At 37.6% G+C, this 25,929-nt stretch overlaps 3 protein-coding genes across 3 annotated transcripts; 2 read left to right on the forward strand and 1 right to left on the reverse strand.

Annotated features, from left to right (window-relative positions):
• The first annotated feature begins 1,197 nt into the window (after window positions 1–1,197).
• On the forward strand, window positions 1,198–11,767 carry LOC146480008 (zinc finger TRAF-type-containing protein 1-like). The gene is made up of 4 exons (XM_085110123.1): window positions 1,198–1,495; window positions 3,833–4,071; window positions 9,010–9,221; window positions 10,382–11,767. The coding sequence occupies exons 1-4, from the start codon at window positions 1,301–1,303 to the stop codon at window positions 10,759–10,761; spliced, it is 1,026 nt and encodes a 341-aa protein (XP_084966249.1). The 5' UTR covers window positions 1,198–1,300; the 3' UTR covers window positions 10,762–11,767.
• A 1,109-nt stretch (window positions 11,768–12,876) lies between these two features.
• On the reverse strand, window positions 12,877–15,554 carry LOC146480009 (uncharacterized). The gene is made up of 2 exons (XM_085110132.1): window positions 15,226–15,554; window positions 12,877–13,995 (listed from the first exon to the last, which is right to left on the reverse strand). Exons 1-2 carry the CDS (start codon window positions 15,452–15,454, stop codon window positions 13,661–13,663), a joined length of 564 nt encoding a protein of 187 aa, XP_084966258.1. The 5' UTR covers window positions 15,455–15,554; the 3' UTR covers window positions 12,877–13,660.
• Window positions 15,555–15,675: 121 nt separating this feature from the next.
• Window positions 15,676–25,929, forward strand: LOC146480010 (leukocyte receptor cluster member 1 homolog). Its single transcript, XM_085110131.1, has 7 exons — window positions 15,676–15,807; window positions 18,361–18,460; window positions 19,135–19,275; window positions 20,846–20,960; window positions 22,127–22,190; window positions 23,054–23,329; window positions 24,103–25,929. Exons 1-7 carry the CDS (start codon window positions 15,785–15,787, stop codon window positions 24,170–24,172), a joined length of 789 nt encoding a protein of 262 aa, XP_084966257.1. The 5' UTR covers window positions 15,676–15,784; the 3' UTR covers window positions 24,173–25,929.

A 25,929-nucleotide genomic window follows, 5' to 3' on the forward strand; every position in this document is an offset into this window, starting at 1 on the left:
GAATGAATGAGAATGATGATTATTCTAGAAAGTGACGCAGGCATACTCGGAAAAAAGAAATCCGAGTGCTCCTATCAGGAGTCGAACCTAAGACCTTCCGATTACTATGCTCTACCACTGAGCTACAGGAGACTCGTGGGAGCTAAGGCCATTAAACTAGGTTCATGGGACAAACATCCTGCATACTGCTAGGATTTGAATGTCGAACGTGTGGTAAATGAAACAAATGTGATGGTATATTTCCAGCCTGGTGAATGAATGAGAATGATGATTATTCTAGAAAGTGACGGAACTATAGGTTTGCCATTTCTTTTAATACTCTGGGCCTGACGCCTTATGGTCCTTATGGGTTTTTAGGCGTTGTAACAGTTTTAATACGTCAGACCCTGTTATTTCAATGTCAGCCATATCTGCGTATGGTGAACGCCAGTTTAGGAGATCTGACGACACTGGTGTTTCTGTTGTAAATTAAAGATTGACTGGAAATTATCATTCAGCAAGTTTGCTATTTACATTGGTTTATTAAACACATCTTTACTTTTATCACAAAGTGACTTGATCCCAACAGTGTCTGTTCTACTATGCGGCTTGATGAAACGGTTCCAAAACTTTTCCTGCCAGACTGGCTATTTTTGCGCGGTTTATGACGTTAAACGGGATTTTCATTTCGTTCGTTAAAACGGGTGCAGTTTTTTTGGGAGAATGCAAAAACGGATTTGTGATCTCAGATCATTCGGATCATGGTGCATCAAAGGAACCGACGAATCCACTCTGGGAGTGAAGTCGTCGGTTCCTTCGTTGCACCATGATCCGAATGATTTAAGATCACAAATCCGTTTTTGGATTCTCCCAAAAAAAACGTTAGAAAGCTAATTTTAAGCTAATGGCAAAGAAAAGGCTGGCCTGCGTAGCTGGCGGTTTTCGCGGCGGGGGAAATGGGGCGAGATCGAGAGCAACGAGTTCCTCGCGGCAAAGCCCCTCGTTGACATTCGTTGACACGGCTTCGCTACTTGATTTTGGCCCGGCTTTCCCGCGAGCCCACCAACAAAAAACGCCAGCTACGCAGGCTAAGAAAAAGCTAAGTCAAAACTTTGAGCAGCTGGGGCCTGGGGCCTGGTGATTTCGGAGCCACGTGAAAGTCTCGTGACTTTATTATTTCCTTATTTGGAATAATTGACCTTTGTTCGACGTAATTGAGACGCAGGCGCAAACGAAGTAAACATTACATCACCTCCGCGCATCAAAACAAATCCATCGATCGGTGTTTTTTAGGGTGTACCTTGATATCAAAAGGGGGAGTATGTCAGAAGAAGAAGCTGAAGGCTCCATACAGGTGGAAGATACTTCCGAAAAGGAGAATATCGAGCCACCTTTTAAGAAAGCAAAGTTAAGGGACGACAAAAAAATCGATCGTCTTGGGAAACTCGAGGCTCGTTTGAACGACATATTGAGTTGTACTGTTTGCCTGGATTTGCCTACAAAATCGGTGTTTCAGGTAAGAAGAGATGAAGGCAATAAAACGTTAAGTTGTTTGTTTTAATAAGCAACTGTTGTTTCTTTTAATGATTTTCTTTGCTCGCTATAAATTGTCTTTGATGTTCTCAATGGCTGAGTTCAGCTGAACTCAATTTCACGCATGTTTGTCCCTGGTTTTATGTCGACGTCGACAAGCTCAAGTCGAGTGCATGCGGACTTCCCTTATAGCTTAACCTGCATGCCTTTTTTGTGTTTTTATTCATTGTCTTATTATATTAAAATTCTTTCCATATGGTAGATATATACCCCGCTACGATGTTAGTGACTGTGGAGTTACTGTATTCGACAAGCTGAGGTCAAAATTAATGGCGTCCCTGTGTTTGTTGATTTAAGCTTAGGCTTACATCATTGCAAGCGTTTAAATTTATCTGGGTACAAATTAGTTTATTGTTGATGTTTAGCAAACAGCGAGGATAAGGTCGATAAACTTTTCTTTAAATCTGAGAACTCTGCAAATCTGAACAACTGTTACTTATGGTAGAATATTCTGCGGCTTTTCTTGTGCATCAGAGCGGTCGTAATATTCGACTAATGGTATCATAGTTGATTTAATTTGCTACAGTGAGTGAACTCGGGAAAGGTTTTTAAACATTCATGTAAAAAGGCGTCGCTTTACATGTCCTTAGTGCCTGTGAATTTGTATACGTGGCCAATGGATGACTTGCATGAGAGTATTCTTTGGTAATTTGATAACTCTGACATGTGGAATTTGTAAACCCAGATGTGGAAAAATTCTTTTATTTCAGGAACTTAAACTCATACGGCAGTTTGATTTGTTTGTTTTAATATTTTATAGTTTAATTTATTTTTCACATCATTGATTCACTAAAGTAGAGCAAGTGGAGCTGAAAGCCAATCATGGCATGTGAAGAAGCAAATGTTATTTTCTGCCTTGTTCATCTATACCTGTGCATAAAAAATCTCTCGACACTCCATGGTGGTGATCGTGAGGCAATAAATGAATTATTGTCAATGTCAAATTTTTTAGAAAATATCCAAAGTAAAAAATGAAGAATGGTTGAGGCTGTTCAGTGATCTGAGGAGGTGGGAGTGTTGTGACCAAGGAGAGGGATGGGATAGTTGATCCTTGTTTATTCACAGGAGTTTTTCAGATGAGATGGTACTCATTTACTCGAGGGAGTTAATGGGGTATAGCTCTAGACTGTAAACAGTTAAAAAAATGTCATGTTTTAGTCAGTAAACTGTTAAAAAATCGATTTAGTCAGTAAACAGATGAGCAAGAGAATCTAGTCACCTGAGAAGCCATCATATTCGCTGACTGCTATTCTTCATCAGACTGATTTTGAATGTTTTTTTAATCAGCACAATGGTCTGAACTATGGCTATCCAAAGAAGTGAATTTTTGATAGATAGCTAATTATCTTTTTTTGTTCCAGCCAGCTCTTTTATTATCCCTGAATTATGATAGCAAATGACAACAGCATTAATAGAAGCCATTTCGTCGCAGTCTGACAAATTAAGCTTGAGTAGCAGGCGTAATGGGGGAGGGGAGTGAGAAAAGGTGAGAGAAAAAAGAAGGGATTATTTCTGGCTCCCTCTCCCCTTTTCTGATTACACCTGCTATGCAGGCTAGGTAAATTTGAAGCAGCCCTGGAGCTAAAAATAAAACCACAAATAGAGTGCAGGCTCCACACCTGTTGCACTAAGTCATGCAGTGGGTGAAATCTGAAATGAAGGATGAAAATAGTCTGGGCAAGGTTTAAATGAGGTCAAAGTTAATTAAAATTAAGATTTCTTTACCCAAAATATAACAAATCTTCCCAGGAATCATTCACCCGTTTCTTTCTACATTTCAAATACGCTAAAAATTCAACTTTCTTCTATATGGTAATCAGTTGCTATTTTGTAATTTATACGCTTCCATAATAGCAAGGAAATGCAGGCAGTGAATTAAAAGAACTTACCACATTTACCATTTATGGCACAAGAAATACCCTTTTTCTGTATTTTTGCATTAGTTACCCGCCCCAGACCTCCAGGTTTCACTTGGTCTAAACATTCGCATGTTTGAGTCCCAGCCATGGCAAAGAGAAAAGTTCTTTATTCTACTGAATGCCACATAATGGCAGTCCACTGCTCACTATCAAATGATATTAATGTGAAATTAAGGTAGAGTCTTTGTACGTTTTTATTTTGGTGAGAAAAGGTAGATGAGGTAGATGATAAAGCAAGTGGGATGTTCAGATACCTCTGCCCCCTACTTATGTTATAGTTTGAGATCTAGACTCACCTACCAGCTTTTCCCTTATTAGCCTGGTTATTCCTTTTGATTTAGTGCCGCAATGGACACCTCATGTGCGCCTCGTGCTTCACACATCTTATGGCTGACAGTCGCCTAAAAAACGAGCAGTCAACTTGTCCAAACTGCCGAACAGAGATAAATCGCAATGTTTGCTCTCGCAACTTAGCTGTTGAGAAAGCCATCTCTGAGCTTCCAACAGAATGCTCGTACTGCAACCAGGAATTACCACGGAGCTGTTTAAGAAATCATGAGGATAAAGAATGTCTGAACAGGTAAGTGGAATGTCGTGTTGGTGTTACATTGATTCTTTGCTGTTTAAATGTTTCACTATTTATTTCTCAGTTTTTTGCAGCCCTTGAATTTTTTTTAAAATTTGATATTGGTGAAATAAAACAGTGAAAAAAATTTGTTTGCATTGTTCTCTGACTGCGAAATGTAGCAAAAGGGGAAGGGATTGCATTTTGCCATGATGGTTAGATTTCAGCGCCTTATTACTCTATATGTTCCAACCTCAAACCTCTTGATAAGTCTCAAAACCTTCTTATCAACTTTTTTCCCTCAGTGTTTTCTCTTTATCATGCGCAATTAATCATTACTTTCATGAATTGACATTCCCACAGATCATTTTTTATGGTTTCTGACCTTAGATGATTGTCTTGAAGTAGTTTGTTCCTCTAAAAATTACTTTACTGAATACACTGTACATGTTGTAATACTTCTGTTAAAAATAAACTATTTAATTTATATTTGTATAATGAAGAGCATACCTGTAGTATTTATGTATGTTAAGTGGAATAAAAAAAACTAGTTTGACACATTATTTACAACTTAAAAATAATAACTGAGCTAAAATATATTGAGTGTTGGTAAAAGTAGAACTTTTGTGAATAATATTAGTACTAATAATCTTTGTTTGAGAACTTGAAATAAAGTCTTTTGAAAATGTTGAGTCTGTGTTTCCCGTTGTTGCATCTGAAACTCAAAATCTTGGCTGTAGCTGGTATTTCAAGCATTTTGTATGTTCACCAAAAAGGGGGGACATGGGGGGGGGGGGGGGATTTGGTGGGTTACTTAAATTTGTTTCATTTTTATACAGGATTTGACAGGGATTGGAGTTTTTCTGAATATAGGTGCTTAAAACATGGACCGTAGTCCATAGACAGACCATCCCTTTACTTACTAAAGAGAGTTGAGTGACTGTTGGGTTAAAAGTAGGTTAAGAGTCCTGGCCCCAGTTGTTCAAAAAGCAGATAACTCTATCCAGCAGATAAATCACTATCCAGTGGATAAAATGCACTCCAACCAACACATTTTATCCCCTGGATAGCAACTTATCCTCTGGATAAAGTTATCCGTTCTTCGGGCAACTAGGGCCTGGTCTACAATTTCTCAAATTTCAATAATTTCTAAAGTGCAATTTTTTTGGTCTTGCACACTGGTTATTGTGTAATGAACATCACTTATTTCATTCTGGATCAGAATTGAGCCTTTATTAAATTTTGAAAAATTACAAATTAAAAGGAAGACAGTCGAGATACATCTACATTCTTTAAACAATAACCAGTGTGATATGTAGGTGGGAAAAGATGTATATCTAGAGCAATTTTGAGACCAAAAATTCACAGTCTGGGTACATTTTGCATAAAACCTTTTGAATGGAAAAGTCACTGATTTCCAAGCAATTCTGACTAAGAAATCCCTTATTTTCTTTGCACAAATATGAGGCGCCCGCATAGTGGCAAATGGAAGCAAGGCATTCTAACATGCTGGAGTGAATTCCTGTCAGGGTCGTCAGTTTGATAGCATCCTCTTGTGATATCTGAGTAAAGGCTAAGTAATACGGTAACATTTTCTTACAACTTAATGTGCAGTAAATGTTGCATTGCAAGTTGTGATTGGTCGTTGCCCATATTACTACCTCCATGCACAGCAAATTTCCATGTTGCAAAAAGTAGAAACAGCATCTTCTTTCTACAACATGAAAATTTGTTGTGCTCTGAGATGGTAACATGGGCAACAACCAATTGCAAGTTGCAACACAACATTTGTTGCACGGCAAGTTGCAAGAAAATGTTTCATTGTATTAGTTGGCCTTAACAGAAAGATGTTACTCTGATGATGTAGTGCAACAACCATACATGTGGAAAGTGCATCAGACCTTATCTGAATTGCCTTTGTACTCTTTTTTAAGTAAGGTGCGGTGCACAGCCCTTTATTTGAAAATGAGTACCAGTATTGATTTGTGTGCACTTGTTTATCATATGAATGGCTTTTACACCAGGTGCACCCTATTTTGACAGAGAGGTTTAAGGCAACTCAGAAATTTGTTTTTAACTGCATACCCATCTTGACTGTGGAATTATTGCAGCTTTCCAGTAGACCTTGATTCATCACAGGAGATTGTAATGGTTGCACAAAAATTTTGAACTCTTAATTTCCAACGGAGATTGTGGTGTCAAATGCCCAATTGTTGCTGAAACAGGCATTTTTTGTCACACTTGTTGCTGACTGAATATCTCAAGGGAAATGATTGAGTTCAAGCTGAAAAATTTCATATTTGCACCAACATAGAATTTCACTGAACTATTGAGAAGTGGTTGAGCATACTGAGTGAAAACTGCTGCTACTATAGATTTCTGCCTTGACTGGTGGAATTTTTCAGCAAATTTTGAGACATCACTCACTGGGGGTTCGCAAAGTGTTTGTTTAAGTGTTGATGTGAGTTAAAGTGTAACCATAGGGGGCCCACACAATGTGTCTGTGTAGCCGATTGTTATTATATGGTAAATGCACTGGATTTACCGTTTGCTTCACCTATAGCAATATATCGCTAACTATGTATATAAATCAATGATAAATAAACGGCAAACTCAAGCTCCTTCAAAATCGCTCAAAAAACCGCTTTTGAGGTGAAAGGACGACTATATACCACAGATAAGGTAATTCAACGTTTATTTATCATTGATTGATATACATAGTTAGCAATATATCGCTATAGGTGAAGTAAACGGTAAATCCAGTGCATTTACTATATAATAACAATCGGCTACACAGACACATTGTGTGGGCCCCCTATGGTGTAACATTGTCTGTGGCAGCTTTCAGATTAACCTCCTTATATTAAGCTTTCTTTCAACCTAATCTGCAGAATGCTTGACAGCATCAGTATAATATTAATTTATAGTAATTTTTATATTAATGTAAAGTCATTAAATGCTGTGTTTGTGCTTGTGTTCAAGTTGTGGCATTATGTATAAGACTAATCAATGAATATATGCTGCCTGAACTGCAATACTCATGAACAACAGCTTACTGTAAAACATTGTATGTGCAGACAACAATCAGAAATTACATATGTTATGCAAAACATACTGACTAGTATCCAGTCACTATTAAGAGGTTTGGTTTTTATTTGATATTGAGGTGAAAAGAAATTGGATAATGCCCTGGGGTGTTATGGGAAGACACAAAGAAAAAATAGCAACACTATTTTCTTTAATCCCTCCCCATCACATCCTAGATGTCTCTTCGACTCGTATCCAATCTCTTTTCACATAAACCTCCAAATAGTGTCTGGGTACAAGTCAGCAGAGGAAATATGAGAGGAAGCAGACCAGTAACTACACGTGGAGGCTGTTGTTGATCAGCTTTGGTTTGGATACTCAGATCTTCAACATTGACATAATTTAAAATAGACCATGTTTGGATTTTGTTGTGATATCTCGTGGTCATGACAACAGTACATCCTAACAAAACACCCTTTTTCCAAGTTTGAAAATTAATACAGTGAACCATTTTGTTTTGGATCATCTAAATCATCAGATTAACATAATAAGTGATGTCTATCTTTAAAATTCTGAATATAAGCCCCTTAGGTCTATACAAATGTTAAGGGCTTCTTTTGGGGTTGGCTTATGACTGGAGGGTTAGGCTTGACAAGAAAAGCAGCTTAAAATGCCTTGAAGTACTCTAAGGTAATGGCAACAGTTAGCCCTCACAGTCCCCTGGCTTAATAAAAGAAGGATGTGTATGTCTGAGATTTAGGGAACATATTTATTTTTTATTTATTGTTAGGGGAGGGGCTATTTTTGAAGGGGCTTATATTTGGAATTAATTTTTATGACCCAATGAATGAATGAAATAAATAAGCCTAAGATGAATCAATCTCAAAAAATTGTTTCCAAACAAGGGTGTTTGAAAAGGTAAATGTACTGTTGCCATGAAAACAGGCTGGGAATGTTTGAGGATCCAATTTCATTCATCAGTGACCATTTGTGGGTTTTTTCAACATTTTCTAAATCTGGCCCTGGTTGTTCAAAGAGCGGATACTGTTATCTACTGGATAGGTCGCTATGCGGCAAATAAATGTGTGCAACAATTTCCCTATAGCCCAATAATTTGTGTACAAGATAGAAGCGTATGTCTAATTTAAGTATGGGATTGTGTGGAAAACTTGCCAGAGGCATTGTTTGGAGTACGTTTGCACCGCTGGATAGTGACTTATCCACTGGATAAAGTTATCGGCCCTTTGAACAACTGGGGCCTGGTGTATTTTGGATGGATTGTTCATAATATCCTTGAGATCTAGGAAAGATATTTGGGTTAGGAGAAGATTAAAATGAACAAACTCATACCCTACCTCAAGTATCCAAGGAGATGACATGTCATAATACACTTTATTAAGGTTAGAAATTAAGGCTGAGAGACAAGAATATTCAATTCACTTTGTTCTTTTGTGATCAGCTTTGAAAGTGAGAGTAATAACCAAAACAGTTCCATCTGGGTGATGATTATATTCTTTTTACCAGTAGGACACAAAAGATGTGCAGTGGATGTTTAGTGTAAACTTACAAGCAGTTAAGAAATGTAACACTGATAATAAAAATCTCTGAGAAAGGACATTGGAGAGTTAAAGTTACATTGTGCATGCTCAATAGAGAAGATATAGAATCAAAATAAGTAGTCAAACCGCAGCATGGTGGAAGTTTGTGTGCAGTTGTTAATACTTTGACTTTCTTTTGCTTTCTTTTGACAGGTGGAAACTCCTCCATCAGTGACATCCACTATATACTAATATTTTTCAGCCAATTTCTCTTTTGCACTTTCTTTGTCTAAGTGTACAACAATATTCATTCATAGCCATGACCTGTAAAAACAGCCTTTACTCTCTCTCATTTCAGTTTTGATTTTGTGTCTTATACTTTTTTCAGGCCTGTCTATTGCAAGTTCAAAAGAATAGGTTGTCTGTGGCAGGGTCCATTTCACAAGTTAAGGGATCATGAAGAAAAGTGTACACATCCTGGCATGACAGGACAACAGCTCATGGAATCGTTAGAAGTTATTGAAAAAATGCACCAAGATGAAAAGGAAGTCTTCGGAAACATCCTTGCCTTGCTGTCATATGAAAAGATCGCTATAAATGGTTAATATCCTTATTCCTTTTTTACTTTGTGCTGCAGTTTAGTGCCATAATTTCGTTTCAAAAACTGAATGGGTACAATGGAGCATGTGCATATTAATTTTTACTGTATATCTTGGGTGGCTCTCCCAGTTTATTATTGGTTATTGCTAAGTTGTGCTATTCATTTTATTTTTAATTTAGAAAATGCTAATTAAGTTTATCACATATTTTTTTTAAGTTACTTTAATTCCCATGGTGGTTTTTTTTTTGTTGTCTTTGCTCATCTTTACTGATACTGATGACATTTTTGACTGTTACCAGTTTTTTCAGGCGTGGTTTATAGTAGCAACCTATGGTGAGGCTGTGAGAAATCCTGCAGAAATGTTGTTACTAATGTTCTTGAAAATTAAGTTGATTTGTATTTCAGATATTATATGCTGATATTTATTGATTTTCAGCTAGGGATGGGAAGGTGCTCACACAAGTCTCATTTGTGTCTTTGTTTTGTGAACCTTTCACCCCCAGAATGTTTACATCCAAAAATACTTGAAGTGTTACCACTTAGATAAAATCCATTAAGGGCATTGCCTCCCAATATGAAGTTCTTTTTGTGCAGGTTATGAGCATCACCATGCTGGAAAAGCAGATTTTTAGCAAGGGTTTTTGGAGTTCAAAAATACAAGTTGGTTTAACCACTCATTAACAATTAATGTATGATTTTTTTTTTACCAAATTGAAGCTTAAGTACTCTGAAAAATGCAAGGCTACCACAGATTTTCTTTTTGGATTCTAATAGCCCTTGCCAAGATTTTCCCACATAGTCCTTCTGAACTGCAGAAGGAAAAATCGTTAAGAAACCTGAGTTTCTCAGACTATCCTAAGATGCTCAGAAGAAGACAGCATCCTTAAGCAGTAGTTTTTCATTCAGATCCGAGTGCCAAGTCAAAATTGGTGGATTTTATCTACAGTATGTTGTTTTTAGTGGTGTTAAAGGGTAGGTGCAAAGTGGTTCACTGTAACATTTGATAAGGAGTCTGGTGGTCACAATGAAATTTACTCTGCTTCACATTGTAGGTCACCTCACTGTTCCACATAATTTGTACAATACTCATTCTCACTGACATGAACCCATGCATTCCTACTAACCAATTTGCATTCACAATCTTCCCTAACATCTATAGACTTGCAGCTCAAGCCATACCGTTCAGATGACTATATTCCACAGCTCTGCTACGAGAGCAGTAGATTCAATGCTCTGGGTCAACAATGGGTTGTGAAGGCAAATGTTGTTGGGAATGAGAAAAGTTTGAAACGCATCTTGACCTATCAGCTGGTGCAGAAAGGCAAAGTCAACCTTAATGTCAAATTCTTGATGCTGCAAAGCCCATTCAGTGACTTGGCTATTAAGCCAGAGGTTCATCAACAGCAGTTCAGTTGTGAGACACAAGAAAGCAGTTACCATGACCTTGTTCTAACAGATCCCCTGGAGTGCAATAAAATGCTGGAGGCGAATACAATTAAGTTGAGGATGATAATATTTCAGATTCCTGGATCTGACTAAGAATATTTGTTATGGCAAATGAAGTGTTCATAGACTAATTTTTGTACATATCTCTTTTTTCTTCACATAATTTGTGAATCAAGTGCCCAAGAGCACCTTTTTTAATAGTTGGAGTATTTATTCAAGGAATACATTCTATTTTCACTTTACCAAACTTTTATTTATGATTTGCATTTTGCTTAGTGGATTCTTACATGTAATAGCATAAAATAACTTTCTTAACAGTGGGAGGTCTTATCATGCTACAAAAACGTTAATGACATTAATGTAGTTTTACAACAATACAAATATAAAAGAAGCAAGCCTGCTTGGATGTCATTCAGACAACTGATTACTTTAAAATTACATTGGTTAAAATTGATGTAAATCAAAAAAGATTCACCAGAAAGCAGCTTTTACTTTCTTTCTATTTCTTTATTTTTTGTCGTTCAAGAACTCTAAAGAAAGTACCGGTATTTATATAAAAAAGACAATCCTGGAAAGTAACATTTAAGAAAACGTGAAAAAGCCATATATTCACAGATGTCTTTCTACCTACTACTAACAATATTATAAATGGAGAGTTTAATTTAATATGGTGTCCTGCTGGATTGGTGTAAATAGTTTAATCATTTGAAGAGCATGGTGTGCAGAATTTTGGAAAATTTGATTGGCCCAACCGTGTTGGCAAGAATCATTAATTTTCTGGTTTGAATGAATATTATGAATGAAGCTCAATCATATTAATTTCAACTGTCTGTAAATACATAATATTATTGTAATAATGAACTGAAGAGAGCATTATTATTATTATTATTATTTATCTTTTCCTCTGCTGGGTCATTATGAAGAAGAGCATTGCGCGTACTTGGAAAATTAGATTAGTCCAGTTATGCCAGCCTAAAGTGCTAATTTTCTTGTTTGAATGAAGCCAGTGTATGAGTAAAGTTCAATCATATTAATTTTACCTGCCTGTAAATTCATAAGATTATAAATTGTAATAAATGAATGGAAGTGAGGATTACTATTCACAGTGTATTGTTTCTTCTCTTGGGTCAAACGTGAATGCCAGTAAACTAACAGTACTGCCTGTGTCACTGACTGGAAAAAATACATAATTTGACCATTTATTCACCAGGTTTAAAACATAACATTACATTTCTTTCAGCTTTCTGTATTTGTTTGGTCCATTTGTTTGCAATTACAGTGACTTGTGTCAGACAAAAATGGCATGCATGTAGATGCATGATTTCTGATGTCAAACACCTTTAGTTATCAAAAGTGACACAGAAATCTCACCCAGATTGTATACTTCAGTGGTATAACAGTTTTTGTTGTTGTAGAAATTCATAGAATGTAAAGCTCCTTGTGACCTTTGTGTAATTGATTAAACTGAGAGCCTGACATTTTTCAGTGTGACCGCCAGCCCATTGAATTCAGGAACGAAACAAAACAACAACAATCTGAACACCACACAGAGGAGGAGTACAGCCATCTTGGATGTTTTGTGTGGGTTATGGCATCTTGAAGATGAAATATAAATGACAAATACTTGACTATTGTCCACCTATGAGCAGCTTTTTGGACAAAATGAATACTGTCTGGAAGCAAATTATATTTCCAGTGTCCAGAACAATAAGAAAACAATTAGATTATTGGCAGGAGGCAGGCCAGTTGTTTATTTGACATGCATGAGGTGAAATTTGGTCCAATATGAATAAATGCCAGCCAGTGGTCAGAGTGGAACATGTGCCTCCAGATTTCAACTCCACTGCCCAGACCACTAAGCCATACTGCAAATTATCCTGAATGGTAAATGCTATTACCTGACTTTCAATGTAGGGAAAGCTCAGTTGATTGAAAAATGTAAACAGAACTCTATATTGAATACCTAATTATTACTTCAGAACATAAGGATCCCTACCCCCTTGACCCAACCCCTCCGAATGACAAAGTAAATGACCCATCAAAAAGTGGTATGGTACTAACATTTGTTGTTAAGAAATACCCATTCTGTTATCAACTGGACAAAGAATGGGTATTCTATAGAAAATAATAATTATTGATACCATACCACTTTTTAATGGGGCTGCCTTGATCAAACCTAGAGTCAACAGTGTAACATCTCTTAAGAACCTTTGCTCAATGTATTTATTACCTTACTGTTTCTATATGATTTATATTGAAACAAATGATAAAGCTCAGGTCTACCTTGACACCAACACAAATAATATTGATGTTTCAAAACTGTTTCCCTGCAGTAGTTCATGTGTTACAATGGCCATCTGTGTTAAATTAGATTTGATTATGAGTATGACTTTAAAATTCCAAACTAGTCAGTTCCTCACTTCCTCTAGCCAGCAATTACAAGGACACTCTAGAAGCAAATGATTTTCTCAAACTCATACTCGATCTGCTACTCATGCACTGTACCGAAATCTTAAAGGGGCACTGTCACCTATTTTAGTGTCACTTTGAATGACCAAAAAACATAATTGGTGGAATCATTAAAATAACGGTTCAGAGTTGTTAACAATGACCATGCTAGTGCACAGAAACTGGTAATAATTATCTTTGGCTACAGATCGCTAGGATGGAAATGGATTGCAACTTGAAAATTAAATTGGCCAATTTTTTGAAGTTTTTCTTGTGTATTTTAGAGAAGTTGCTAGAACTGATTACAGTTCTTCCTTGGAGAAATCCCTTAAAATATATTCTTCTAAGTGTTCTAAGAGCAATTTTAAGAAAGCAAAAAAAAATTTCATTAAGTGTTTGGCGAATGAGCAGTTTTGACCAAAATACAGCAAAATCGCCATGATAATGCCCCTGTAAGGTCCCTTGGACATTAAGTATCACTATTATCGCCAGTTTTACTTTACATGATTGTAAACAAGCCTAGGTAGCTTGTCGTGTGTGTGATCTATGTCATCAAACCATGCATCAGAAGAAAATTTGCTCCAGCCAGGATGTAATGAAACCCGTCTACACCAGGAAAACCAAGGAAATCTATGGATTTCACTGCACTTGCTAATCCATAAGCCAGAGCCCCAGCAGTAGCACAAAAGTTTGACCTCATGAATGTGACAAATAGTATTCCAAACACTGCTAGGGTACTCACTAACAAAGTCAGCTTGTCTTCCGAGGGAGTGTAGACTAACGAGAGAAATACCACAGCCACTGAACTAATCAGATGGAAGTTGGCATTTGCAGGTTTGTGATGGTAAACACAGAATCCTGCTGCAATGAGGGGAATTCCTGCAAAACACACAAAAGCCTTCAGGAGTTGGTATTTTCCAGTAGGTTTTATTGAATTATAAAATTTAAATGGTTAGAGCCTTGGATTCTAAGTTCACCTGGAGCATATTGTTAGGTCCCTACTTACCCTGGACCCTGGTTTGGCTTAGTAAACACAGTACAAATCCAGGATATCCATTTTCTTTCAATTAAAGAAGAAACAGGAAAGCAACATCACAACTACTACCACTTATCCTGCTTGTTGCTTTGACTATCCTGTCAAACAATTATTTGAAGGGCTGAGTGCATAAAATTAATGTCTTGTGTAGGCTGATTTTTCGTTTCAGATAGCCTGCATGACAGGCGCTTTATGAGCCAAGTGGGGCGAACGCGATATTTCGCCCCTCATCTCGCGCTTTGTGCTCATGTCGTGCTCCGTGCGAAATATCGCATTCACCCCGCTTGGCTCATAAAGCGCCTGTCATGCAGGCTAGTTTCAGATGGAGAGTCAAGGTTGGCCAAATTTACGCTTTTGTTTGGCTCAGCTAAAAAAAATATGGACATACTTCAGCTCATGCCACAAATTAAATCTTTCAAAATATATTGCCTCAATTCTGAGTGTTTCAGTACTGTGAGTAAGTGTTAACAATGACATGCCAGTTTTCTAGAGAAATTTTTTTAGAAGAGCAATGTTTTCCTTTTGATCTGGCACTCTAAATGAAACTTTAAACAAAACTGTACAACATCTATAATTGTTTGGATCTTCTGCTTTTGGTTTTCTCCCTAAACAAACCTTCCTTGGAGTATCTCCATCAATAATACTTGCTGGCTGTTAGAAGGAAAGTCAGTGGGAAATTAACCAGCTTTCACATGTTCATGTTTACATTTGCTATCATTTCCGGTTTGCGCTGATAATTTTGGCCACAAATTCTGACAGCTAGGACAGAGGAGAGCTGCGGGTGTATTGGGGGTGGCATTCAAATTCCTGCAACACAGGCGCAAGGTCTTGATCCTTCTCCCCCCCCCCCCCCCCCCCCCACTTCTCCCCCAAGAGCTTGATTGCAGGCTAGGCATTTCTTTGATACCTAAAATAACATTGTTGTATCAACTTAATAACAATATGATTTGCATATTAGAAGTGGTTTGTTAAAATAATTTCAGCCTCACTTGATCTACTCAAAGGCCAGGTTACAACACAACTATAAAATTTAATAATATACAAATAACTACTTTTGGGTCATGATATCTCACCTACTACTGATGCAAGCCATGTAAATAACACATGCAGTCGAACCACTTTCGACTGAATACTTGGGAACACAACTCCAAACTTCAGAACTCCAAAAGATGCCGCTATGGCGACGCACGTAAAACCCCAGGCGGCGTAAAAAGACCTCTCATATACACTGAACGCCGAATAAAATGAGCATCCAGCCAGAACAAAGTCAGACACAGCTGTAGATACTGTTCGTACACTCATACTGAGACAGACTGTTAGACACAGTCTAACAGATAGTCAAGAGACAGTCGAGACAGTCAAAGGTAGGGGAAAGGTGAAAGGTGGTGAAAGGTAGGGTACAGTTCGCCATATTGAATCGCCCGCGATAACAACCAGCCAACACCCCCAAAAAGTAAGCGTGAATACGTAAGGCGCATGTTTTTCTGCGAAAGACTGTATAGTTGTATTGCGGATTCATATCTAGTTTATTTCTGAGGGACTGTGAGAGTGTGAGGGGATTGTGAGGGCAGTCTCGCTGGTGGTTTTGCTTTTGTTTCGCTTTGAGACGTTGAAACGTTCACAGTTTACAAGATGAACATTTTGCCAAAAAAGAGGTAAGCTGTAAGTTTTGTTTAAACGACATGTGTGCGTGTATGTATAACTGTCTATACTATGAGCTTCTTTTCTCATAAGATCGTATAAATTCAAGACATAATGTCACATAAGAATTTGAAAGATTGTGTGCCTGGAGATACATGCTCACTTTATTACAGATGATTCTTATTTCTATAAAACGTTTTTACTCCTACCTACCCCTAGTTTAAACCCCATGGCATTGCTCACCTCTGAGGTTTACAAATTTGTTACTAAGCACTTAATGACTTGCCCTAGGGAAAACAGTGAGTTTTGTTTCCCCAAGACCTTAAAATTATGTTCCCCGAGGTGAAGCCAAGGGGAACATTGAGGTTTCAGGGGAAACAAAACTCACTGTTTCCCATGGGGCCAGTCATTAAGTGTTTGTTATGCCTTCCAACTCAAAAATAGAATAAATTGTTTTAGTATAATTACTCAGGTGATTATAGAGATTCTGTTGATCTGATTGGTCGAGGATTGCGTCATATCCTGCTATAATCACCTCGCGCGAGGTGATTATAGCGGGAGCACTAACTTTCAAAATGGCTGCTTAGCTATTTGTTGACATTTCTGAAAAAGAAGTAAATAGGATGAAAGAAAATGCAATTCCAAAAGGCACTAAAGATGCAGCTAAGTCCGAGGTGATACTTTTCGAAGGCAAGAGATGAAAATTTTGCTAATTGTGATAAAAAACTCTTGTAAATTGCATGTTGTCGATCTTGATGACTTAAAATGAAGACAACAAATTGAGTTAAATTCGAGCAGATTTTCTTTATTAACAGAATGATTTCACAAACAAAACGAGTTTAAGACAGAATTTGAAAGCATGGATGTAAGCAAGATGAATAAATGTCTCTGTAAGTTTTACGTTTCAGTGACGAGAAAAGAAAACAGTTTCTATAATCTGAAAACTAGTTTGTTGTAGCTTTGAGCGGCTCTCGACCACCATCTAAAATCACCGCCTCACAACAAGATATTTTCATCTGTGACAACCGTGTACTTGTTTAGTGAAGCCAACAAATGACTTAATTCCTACCTGAAGCAGCTTATCTCCAAGGGCAATTTATAAACGTCCGTTAACCGGCGAAGCCATCATGTCAACAAGAAATCGTGCAATAAAATGCTATCGCTAACACTTGTGATCCCGGCTCGAGTTTTACACCAAACAGCCTGGTTCATCTCCATCTATTTTGGTAAACGGGTCGGAGAATCCCAACATTCATTCACAGAAGTCAGTGCTTCATCTTAATGAAGCGGCAGTTAAAGAATACTGACATTCTGCTTGAGGCCGTGTGCAGTTTATCGATTGTGCATGTGATTTCCATTGAGCATGTGATCGGCAGACTGCGCGTCTCTGTTCATTGACGCGTGACGATTTGAAACAAACAAACAAAATCGACAATTTTCGGACGGTACTTGTTTTTCTCTGATAATCACCTGAGTAATTATACTAAAACAAATTATTATTCGCTTCAGGCTCAGTAAGAGACAAAGTCAAGGGAAACATCAGGACTCTCAGGAAAACAAAACTGTTTCCCTCGGGACCATACATTAAGTGTATATTATATATGGGTGTCACCTTACGACTTAATTGCAAAGTCTTGAAAGCTTTTGTCCAATTTTTTTCTCTTTGCAGTAGTCTCTCAATGTTTTCACAGCATTGTGAGTGGCCTTGTCAGTAGATTTTGAGTTTTTGCATGTCCCGAAGTAGCTGTTGAATTTCCTCTTCATTTTTTGTCTGAAAGCATTTAGCTACCTACCTACCTACCTACCTACCTACCTACCAGGTTGCTCTCTCCAATGTTTCTACATTGGAGAAAGCAAGCGGTACTGGGCTTTGAGAGGAGTAGAATGTGAGCCTGCGCATGCTGCAAGTAAAGAGTTGGCAATCTAATAACACGCTGAGAAAACCATGCACGACATCCACCCATGCTACGGCGAAATTCTTGAAAGGAATGAAACTAATTACAAACGCAGAATTTCTGTTGAGTCTTTACACTCAAACATTGACAAGACTTTGTCAACGAAAGAATGGAGTTCTTAAGGGCATATGTGCCACTGTTAAGATCTCTTGGGAGCCAAAATACGAAGCAGTGATTTTGAATTTCAAATTCATTGTCCCCCGAAGAAAACCCAGAGATACAGTTCGGAAATTTGGGAAACTTTTTAAGTTTTTTGATCAGTTTTAAGCCTTTAAAATACCAATTTTAAAGACTGATAACAAATGGTCTAAATGAGTGACTCTGAGTATTATCAAAGTAATTACAGGGTACATGTAAATGTACGGTTGTTCAGGAGACTTGTAAGGGTTTATCAGTCTTTGATCTGGTTTTATGTTTTAGCTTATTTCCTGTGGTTTAGTACACACTCAAATACCTCAATCTTCATATCAACACATCAACAGTACAATGAATAATGCATTCCACTAGAAATAATATTATTATTATAAGTCATGTTGGTCACATAAATGTCCTGGGAAAATTAATGTTGTAGATTAATCGGAATGTTTTTTGTCTTAATTATAATGCTTTCAGTTGGCATGTCCGAAACAAAGACAATGTTGAGCGTGTGCGTCGTGATGAAGAGAATGCAAGGAAAGAAGAGAAGGAAAGGGAAAGGAGAGCAGCACTGGCAGTGAGTTACTAAGGAAAACTATTAACTAGGGCAGGGTTCAATTATGCACCTTAAAAGCCCTTGAATCTTAAATCAAAATAATTTCAAGGGCATATTTAAAAGTGCATTTGTTACTAAAAAATACTTAAAATTCTTTTTCAAGGTCAAAAACCAAATTCACTAAGTAATTAAATAACTAGGAATATCATGTTTTTTACATGACCACCAGTGTTCCTAGATATTGAACTATCTGTACCAAGGGAAAATGGCAACAAAATAACCTTGATGAATTTGTGAAAATTTAATCTAAAGTCTGGTGGCTCTTTTACAAGTTTGCATTATTTTACATTGCAAAACAACAACTGAAGAAAGTGGACAAATCCGTTTTACAAGTACACTGCATAATAATCATGATGCTGCTTTATGTATTCATGACCATTAAACCTTACATCAATCCTTTTTGCTTGTTTGAAACATGTAGTATCAAAAAACTACATCACAACAGTCTTGCTCAACCAATCTGTTTACCGAAGTAGTGGATTTGGAGAAATGGATGGAAATCTGGATTTCAAGGCCAATTTCTTCTGAAAGTTAAGGTTTTAACATAACCCATCAATTAAGTTGCTTACTTTAAATATACATGTCAAAAGTACAATCTTACTGTGCCCAACTGATCAAGTTGTGAATTTTTATAGGAGCAAGAGGCCAGAACAACTTTGTTGCGAGGCCGTGCTGCCAAGAAGCTGATTAAAGATAGCAAATCACAAGACAAAGCCCTCATTTTAGCTGATGATAAACCAAAGCATATTAACTTCTTTGCTGATATTGAAGAAGGGGTAAGAAACCTAACACATTATTCTGAGTGACAGTGGATAAGTTTCTTTGGTGGGATTGCTCAGAATAAGCGGAAATTGAGAGTCAAGCTTTGCTAATAAGTTAAATTCAAGATTTCATACATTGTATGACTGTCACCATAATAATAATTATTAATTTAATATATATAGCATCCCTGCCATGTGTAAGTGCAGAAAGGTGTCACCTTGAAGTGTATAATTCCACAGCTGGAGATTTTTGAGAAGAACCAAACAGAATTTACTTCCTTATATCGATGTACAAAAAACACACGTATTGCGAGCGTGTTGTAAAAACTTTGCATCTCCTTGAAGTGTATAACTTCACAGCTAGAGATTTTTGAGAAGAACCAATCAGAATTTACCCTCCTTATATGGATGTACAAAATACGCACATGTTACAAGTGTGTAGCAAAAAGTTTGCATCTTGAGGGAAGGCTGTAGTTTGTATGTTTTCTTCGATATTATGAAAAAAGACATTCTTTGTCAAATTCCCTGAAAGCATGTTTAAGAACTTATGATGAAATCTGAAACACTGACAAATCCTTGAATAAAAGTTGTTTGCTGTTTGTAATACCATGCAGGTATACAGCTGTCTTTGGGATGAGATTTTAAATTTGAAACTCGTTCCACTTTTCTTGCTTTTCAGCCAATTTTATTTAGGGGACAAAAACTCTACGCTTAAATGTAATAGTTAGTCTTGGGCAAATTGATATAAAAGTTTCTGTTGGCTTCTGTTGGAAAGTTAAAGTGAAAATCCAGGACAAACATAATGAAATGTAAGTTACTTCTTCCACAAGCTTCAATGGAGTCTATTGAAAACCATTATTTTACATTTTGAAAACAACTGTAGTGCCCTGACAAAAAACATTCCTTATCGTGATCTCAGGCTAAAGCTTAAATCTCAAGCTAATTTTAATGAATTCAGCTTTAATATAACGTCTGCATCCACTTGTAATTTTAGAAAAGATGACTTTGTATATACTTAATTTTTATGCTCATGATTTCATATTTGTAAGCGTTAATTTAGTTCAAACATTTTGTCTGTATATACCCCTAGTTTTTAGCTTCTTTAGTTTACTTGTAATTAGTTAATTGCAAACGACCCCACAAGCTCATGTAGCTTTAATACTCATCGTTTTTTAAAATAAAGGCTATCATCATCATCATCATCATCATCATCATCATCATCATTTTGTCCCACCAAAATGTGAATGAAATAATCCTTCTATTTTAAAGCCACATTTTAAAAAGTAAATATATTACCATAACATTGCTAAAATAAATCTTTAAATAAACCACTTGAGGAGTATGAGACTTCAAACTGAACACCACAGAATTTCTTGTTTAGTTTTATTGGTTGTAGTTTTGGGTTGAACACTGCTGAGCTTGAGCTGAAATAGCCAAGTGGTGCCATAACTGTTTGTTTGTTTGGTTATTTACATTTATCCTTTTAGTTTTAGGTGTTAGGTAATGGTTAAATCATTTGAAGTGTTATGCTTTTGGCTTTGCAGTATGAGATTTCATAACAGTGATGGTAATGATGTTGTTGTAGCTAAGACATGGCAGTAACCCTGAATATGAAGCTGAGAAAAAAGCGGAACAGGAGAAAAGAGAGAAAGCTATTGGTCTGTTGACCTACCTTGGACAGAGTGCAAGGGATACACAAGGTATGCTTGCTCCGCTGTACATTGCTGTTTAGTTGAGTGATTTAGCTACATTGATAATTATTTTACAGCATCTGGACTCACAGGGAGAGCAGGATAAAATGGGTTAGAGAGAGGAGAGATAAGTCTTGAGGAATCCAGGAGATTGAGGTCTTCCCATTCTTGGTGTGTGGGTGATAGTAAGAATGGCGATTGATGATGATAGTACTAAAAACAGCCAGTAGAAGTAGTCCAGGGGCCAATTAAAAAAACCCTTTTACACTTGTAATTTACAAGCTGGGCCTTGTTGTTATATGCGAACACAAAAAAAAACCCTCAGAGTTCATTTGTTACTCATTAACTGGAAAGACTTCTAGCAATGTTTTCTCAGATCATTACTTTTTGTGCGTGCATGTTTAATTACAAAGGAACATGTTATTAGCCAGGGCCCAGTTGTTCAAAGGGCGGATAACTTTATCCACTGGATAAGTCACTATCCAGTAAAGCAAATGTACTCCAACTAATGCTTTTGGCAAGTTTTCCACACAATCCCATAATTAAATTTGACATATGCTTTTACTCTATCCACAAATTATAGGGCTATCGGGAAAATCTTGCACACATTTCATCTGCAGGATAGCGTCCTGTATAAAATTATACGCTCTTTGGACAACTGGGGCCAGGATGAAAAAAAAAATTCTCACCGGTTTCTCAGACCATGTGTTCTTGGCATTTTTATGGAACTCAGAGCAATTCAATCAATTTGGAGTCATACTGTGCACTTTTGCCAGTGGCAATCATCTCCATGTTTATTGTTTACCTTTATCCTGCTTTATCAGTTTGTATAGGTGAGACTCCAGGCCCCAGTATTCAAGGAGTGGATAACTTTATTCCACGGATTAGTTGCTATCCAGCGGATAATGTGTACTCCAACTTATATCTGATATATGTGATATCTACTGGATAGCAGATTATCTATTGGATAAAGTTATCCACTCTTTGAACAACTGGGACCTGGTGGATATCAAGTACTAGCTTGCCAGTATGATTAGCATTTATCTGCTAGAGTCTTGCGAAATGAGATTAAGTTTTGTATTCATAGCAGTTCGATGTCATATATGTTACCTTGACCAATGTACATAACATATAACTTGGCTGAACTTGCAAAAAATAACTTTTATTTTTCTTAGGTGAAAAACCATGGTTTGTCAAATCACACCAACAAAGAATAGACCCTAATGCAGCAAGTCAAAGGTAGAACCATAATGTTTCTTGCATATGTTACCACGCATTATTTTTGTCGTTGTTCTGAGAATGTGTTTATTGATCAAGACAATAGTAAACTTACACAACAGGATGGCTGCCGAAAGAGCTGTGACGGTATGACAAGAAGACACGAAATAAATTTTGGTCATTACTGGCATGATCAATCCCCGAGAGAAATTAGTGACGCTGGTAGGGAAAGTGTTGGGAAATACAGGGTGATGGTCTACTCTGAGAACAGTCGACATTCTATCTTTGGTAGAGGGACATGTGCAAAGTGGATGAATTGATTTACAACTTCCCTTTTTCCTTATAATCTTTGTAATTACCGAAGTAATGTGCATAAACTGATCTAACTAGAAAACTGTTTGCTAAATGCTTGTTTGTTTATTGTGTGCCGATCAATTCGAAGATTCAACATCCCCCCACCTCCGGGCGTTTGAACTTTGGAAAATTGGCTTGTTTAAATTCCCATTCCGCGGGGACAAGAAATTGTTCAAATGTCCCTCCTTAGCGCAGAATTTTCGGGTCAAATGTCCTACCCAAAAACAGTTTGAGTTACACACGATTGTTAGAACTTAATTCATTTACGTTCGTTCAAGTGTCAAAATTTATTTTCACCCTCGAACAAAGTTTGTGGACACCCTTTTTGATAAGCTAATCGTTTACAAAAACGACATTTCCCCCCTTGAACCCGTCCATGGATCAGACCAAAAAGATAGGTGTCAACTTGCCACTTCAGGTTTAGAATTCCCCACCAAACCCAGGTAAAGAGGAAGGGGGCGGGGGGGGGGGGGGGGGGGAGTGTTGAATGTTGGAATTGATCGGCGTATTATCATTTCCTTTGTGTCTAGCTCGAGAGAAAAGGACAAAAAAAGTTCACTGGATCCTTTAAACGACATGAAAAAATACCTTGATATAAAGAAATCACATAAACAAGACAAAGATAGGAAACACAAAGCAACAGAAAAAGACTCTAAAAGAAAACAAAAGAAAAGTATTGAAGAAATGAGAAAAGAGAGATTACAACGCGAGGAGAAAGAACATGAAAGACAAAGAAAGCTGTTAGCATCTGTGAGAGGTGACAGGAAAGCTGCTTCAGAGACTTCACATTACGATGCCCCAAACAGGTAGATTGCTTTGCTGCTGTATTAAAACCAAAGCCACGAGCTATTTGGCATATCATAGCAAACTCAAATGACGCTAAAACAAGGAAGCGCGGGAAACCATGCATGTGGAACCAACGAGGGAAACCATGCATGTGGTACCAAGCTTGAGAAACATGCAACCGGTGCCGGATAAAGGTAGTACGTTTATCCGGCACCTAGTAGGAAAACGCGCAACTGGCGCCAAGCGCAGTGAACATGTAATGGGCGATAAGCGTAGAAAAACCTGCAACCTGTGGCACGTTGTCAAGTACGGGAAAACATGCAATAGTTACAAAGTTAAGACTGGGGCTTGGTTGACAAACTTCACTTTTCTGGTTTTGTACCTCTAACGTGTGGAATCACGTCTGTCGCCAGCATGACTAAAATATTTTTGCCGTTGCGAGTACCTTACTTGGGGAACAATTCTCCTCAATCAGGAGTAGCTGCGCTCATGGAATGAACAATAAGTAGGTTTTACCTGCAATCATCCGGCTTAAATTTTCATCTATTTACATATGAACCTAGTAAATAGCCTACGCCACGAGTGATGCTGAGTAGTTAGAGTATCAGTGCACAGAAAGGTCAGGCCCGGGCTGTTGATTCCTGTCAGGACTGAGATCTTTTTGCTTTCTTCCACGCTCGTGACATAATGAATATTACATCGTTCTCGTTACCATTAATTTACTTCAAAATTTTGCACTTTTCTAAACCTTTCTTAACTGTGTGTCTACTGATTCCTTCTTCGGTTGTTGCAGATATAACTCTCAGTACCATCCGGAGTTTGTCAGGAAGTCCAGGAGTGACGGTCGGTACCGGCCGTATTAGATTCTGGGTATGATGCCGGGCGCTAATGGACTGCGATGGAAGAGTTGCAGAGGACAAAACTAGTCAGGTCTCTCGTTCGACAACGGACTGGATCCGAACTTCCAAAGATGGCCGACTGAGCGAATGCGCTGAAAGATGCAAGTGGTCTTGGTTGCATTTCGTGACTCAATGTAACGTTTTTGAACTTTCCACGGTTAGCCGCTAATCATTCTATGTGTCCCTCTGAATAATCTGAACAGGTTAAGACAGTAAGAACTGTTGGCACCGATTTCAGTCCGAGGCAAACGAAAACTGGTGTAGGAAAAAGTCTTGAGAGTCGGTGATCAATTGAAAGCAAGAGTTTGTACCTTCGGCCAAATTTTTTTTTTTACCTTCTCGTGTATTTTGTTTTCCTTTTTCAGTTCTATTTTGGCTCATTTTGGATCATCAGTTTACTTTCGTTCAATGAAAGTAAATCAGGGGCCAATTTAATAAAACTTTTACACTTGTAATTTAGCAGCTTGGCCAGTTAGCTACAAGCTAACAGGCGTAGCTCGTTTTATTAAATGACCCCGAGTACATAAGGGAGTAAGGAATAGAAAACAAAGAGAATGCTATGCTAAATTGATTGTGACACAAGGACAACCGAAAACCAAGCGATTTGACAGAAAACTTTTCTGAGCATTGTAATTGAATTGGATTGGATAACTTTATTTAAACACAGTAAATTCAAATCAACAGTGCAGAGTCTCTGAATGAAATGATAAATCTATATATTCCGTATCTAAAAATTCACTCTTAGATGAAAAATATCCAAAAAAAAAAAAAAAACTGTATTACATTATGCCTTGTCTGTAAGACCTCGGTAACCAGTTTCATAGTTGCCTTGTTAACATAAGGGTTTGTCGAATACAACTGGAGTTAAAGATGACAGTCGAATGAGCACTCTGTTCGAGTATTAGGCCCGTCCACCCGTCAAAGAAAGCTTTGACACTTCTGAAATCATGCGACTTATGAATAAGTTTCCATGAATGTGTAAGGGGCTGGAAACGAGTAGAATCGGGGGCGCGCGCGAAGCGAGGGCAAGCTACCCTCGTTTCGAGCGCGCAGCCGATTTCCTTCTTCTCATCCCCTTGCACGCGCACCATTTAAGAATTGACGCTCAACTTACCTAAGTGGACACCTTAAGGATCAGTATAAAGTGTCAGGAGAGGCGTACACTTATGCGAACTTAAAACTCCTGTCTTTGTGTGTGGCTGAAACCTCGACCGAGTGTTTCTTACGAGAAGTGTCCGCTTACAGAGGGTGGCCCTTTTCGGAGGTCCTCTTGTTCGTTCCTACTTATCGTCCCCGAACGTAAGGACGAACATTTTAAGAAACAGGTTTTAAATAGAACCAGAAAGTCATGAGGGCAACCCTTATGGGATAGAACGTAGAAAAGTTATTTTACCTTTTGCGCCCTTATACTGCTAATCTTTTTCCACAAACCTACATCAGTTTTTGCGGCGCGAGCGGCACACTTCCTTTTTTCCTTTAATTTGCCTCGTTTTTATGAATGCTTTTTAGCAATACCGCTGAGCATTGTAAAGCTTTCTCGCATTTCGATCCACGCGTTACGAAACAGCCAAGCTCAATAGAAGAGAAAGTTGTGTTACAAGGATTTGAATTGCGTAATAACGGTTACTGCTAAAATATAAAGATTTGTATGGGGTTTTCATAAATTGGTCGAAGAACATAGAAATAAGGTAAATTCCACAATAAAAATGATGTACTTCTAA

The sequence above is a fragment of the Pavona decussata genome, unplaced genomic scaffold (genome assembly GCF_977016875.1).
Source record: "Pavona decussata unplaced genomic scaffold, jaPavDecu1.1 SCAFFOLD_56, whole genome shotgun sequence".
Classification (NCBI taxonomy): domain Eukaryota; kingdom Metazoa; phylum Cnidaria; class Anthozoa; order Scleractinia; family Agariciidae; genus Pavona; species Pavona decussata.

Coding starts and splice junctions, on each gene's coding strand:
- LOC146480008 (XM_085110123.1), top strand. CDS start 1,301: ATGTCAGAAGAAGAAGCTGAAGGCTCCATACAGGTGGAAGATACTTCC. Junction 1,496..3,832: donor CTACAAAATCGGTGTTTCAG/GTAAGAAGAGAT, acceptor CTTTTGATTTAG/TGCCGCAATGGACACCTCAT. Junction 4,072..9,009: donor GATAAAGAATGTCTGAACAG/GTAAGTGGAATG, acceptor TACTTTTTTCAG/GCCTGTCTATTGCAAGTTCA.
- LOC146480009 (XM_085110132.1), bottom strand. CDS start 15,454: ATGAGTGTACGAACAGTATCTACAGCTGTGTCTGACTTTGTTCTGGCT. Junction 13,996..15,225: donor ATGGCTTGCATCAGTAGTAG/GTGAGATATCAT, acceptor TGTGTTTTGCAG/GAATTCCCCTCATTGCAGCA.
- LOC146480010 (XM_085110131.1), top strand. CDS start 15,785: ATGAACATTTTGCCAAAAAAGAG. Junction 18,461..19,134: donor AAAGGAGAGCAGCACTGGCA/GTGAGTTACTAA, acceptor GAATTTTTATAG/GAGCAAGAGGCCAGAACAAC. Junction 20,961..22,126: donor GAGTGCAAGGGATACACAAG/GTATGCTTGCTC, acceptor TATTTTTCTTAG/GTGAAAAACCATGGTTTGTC.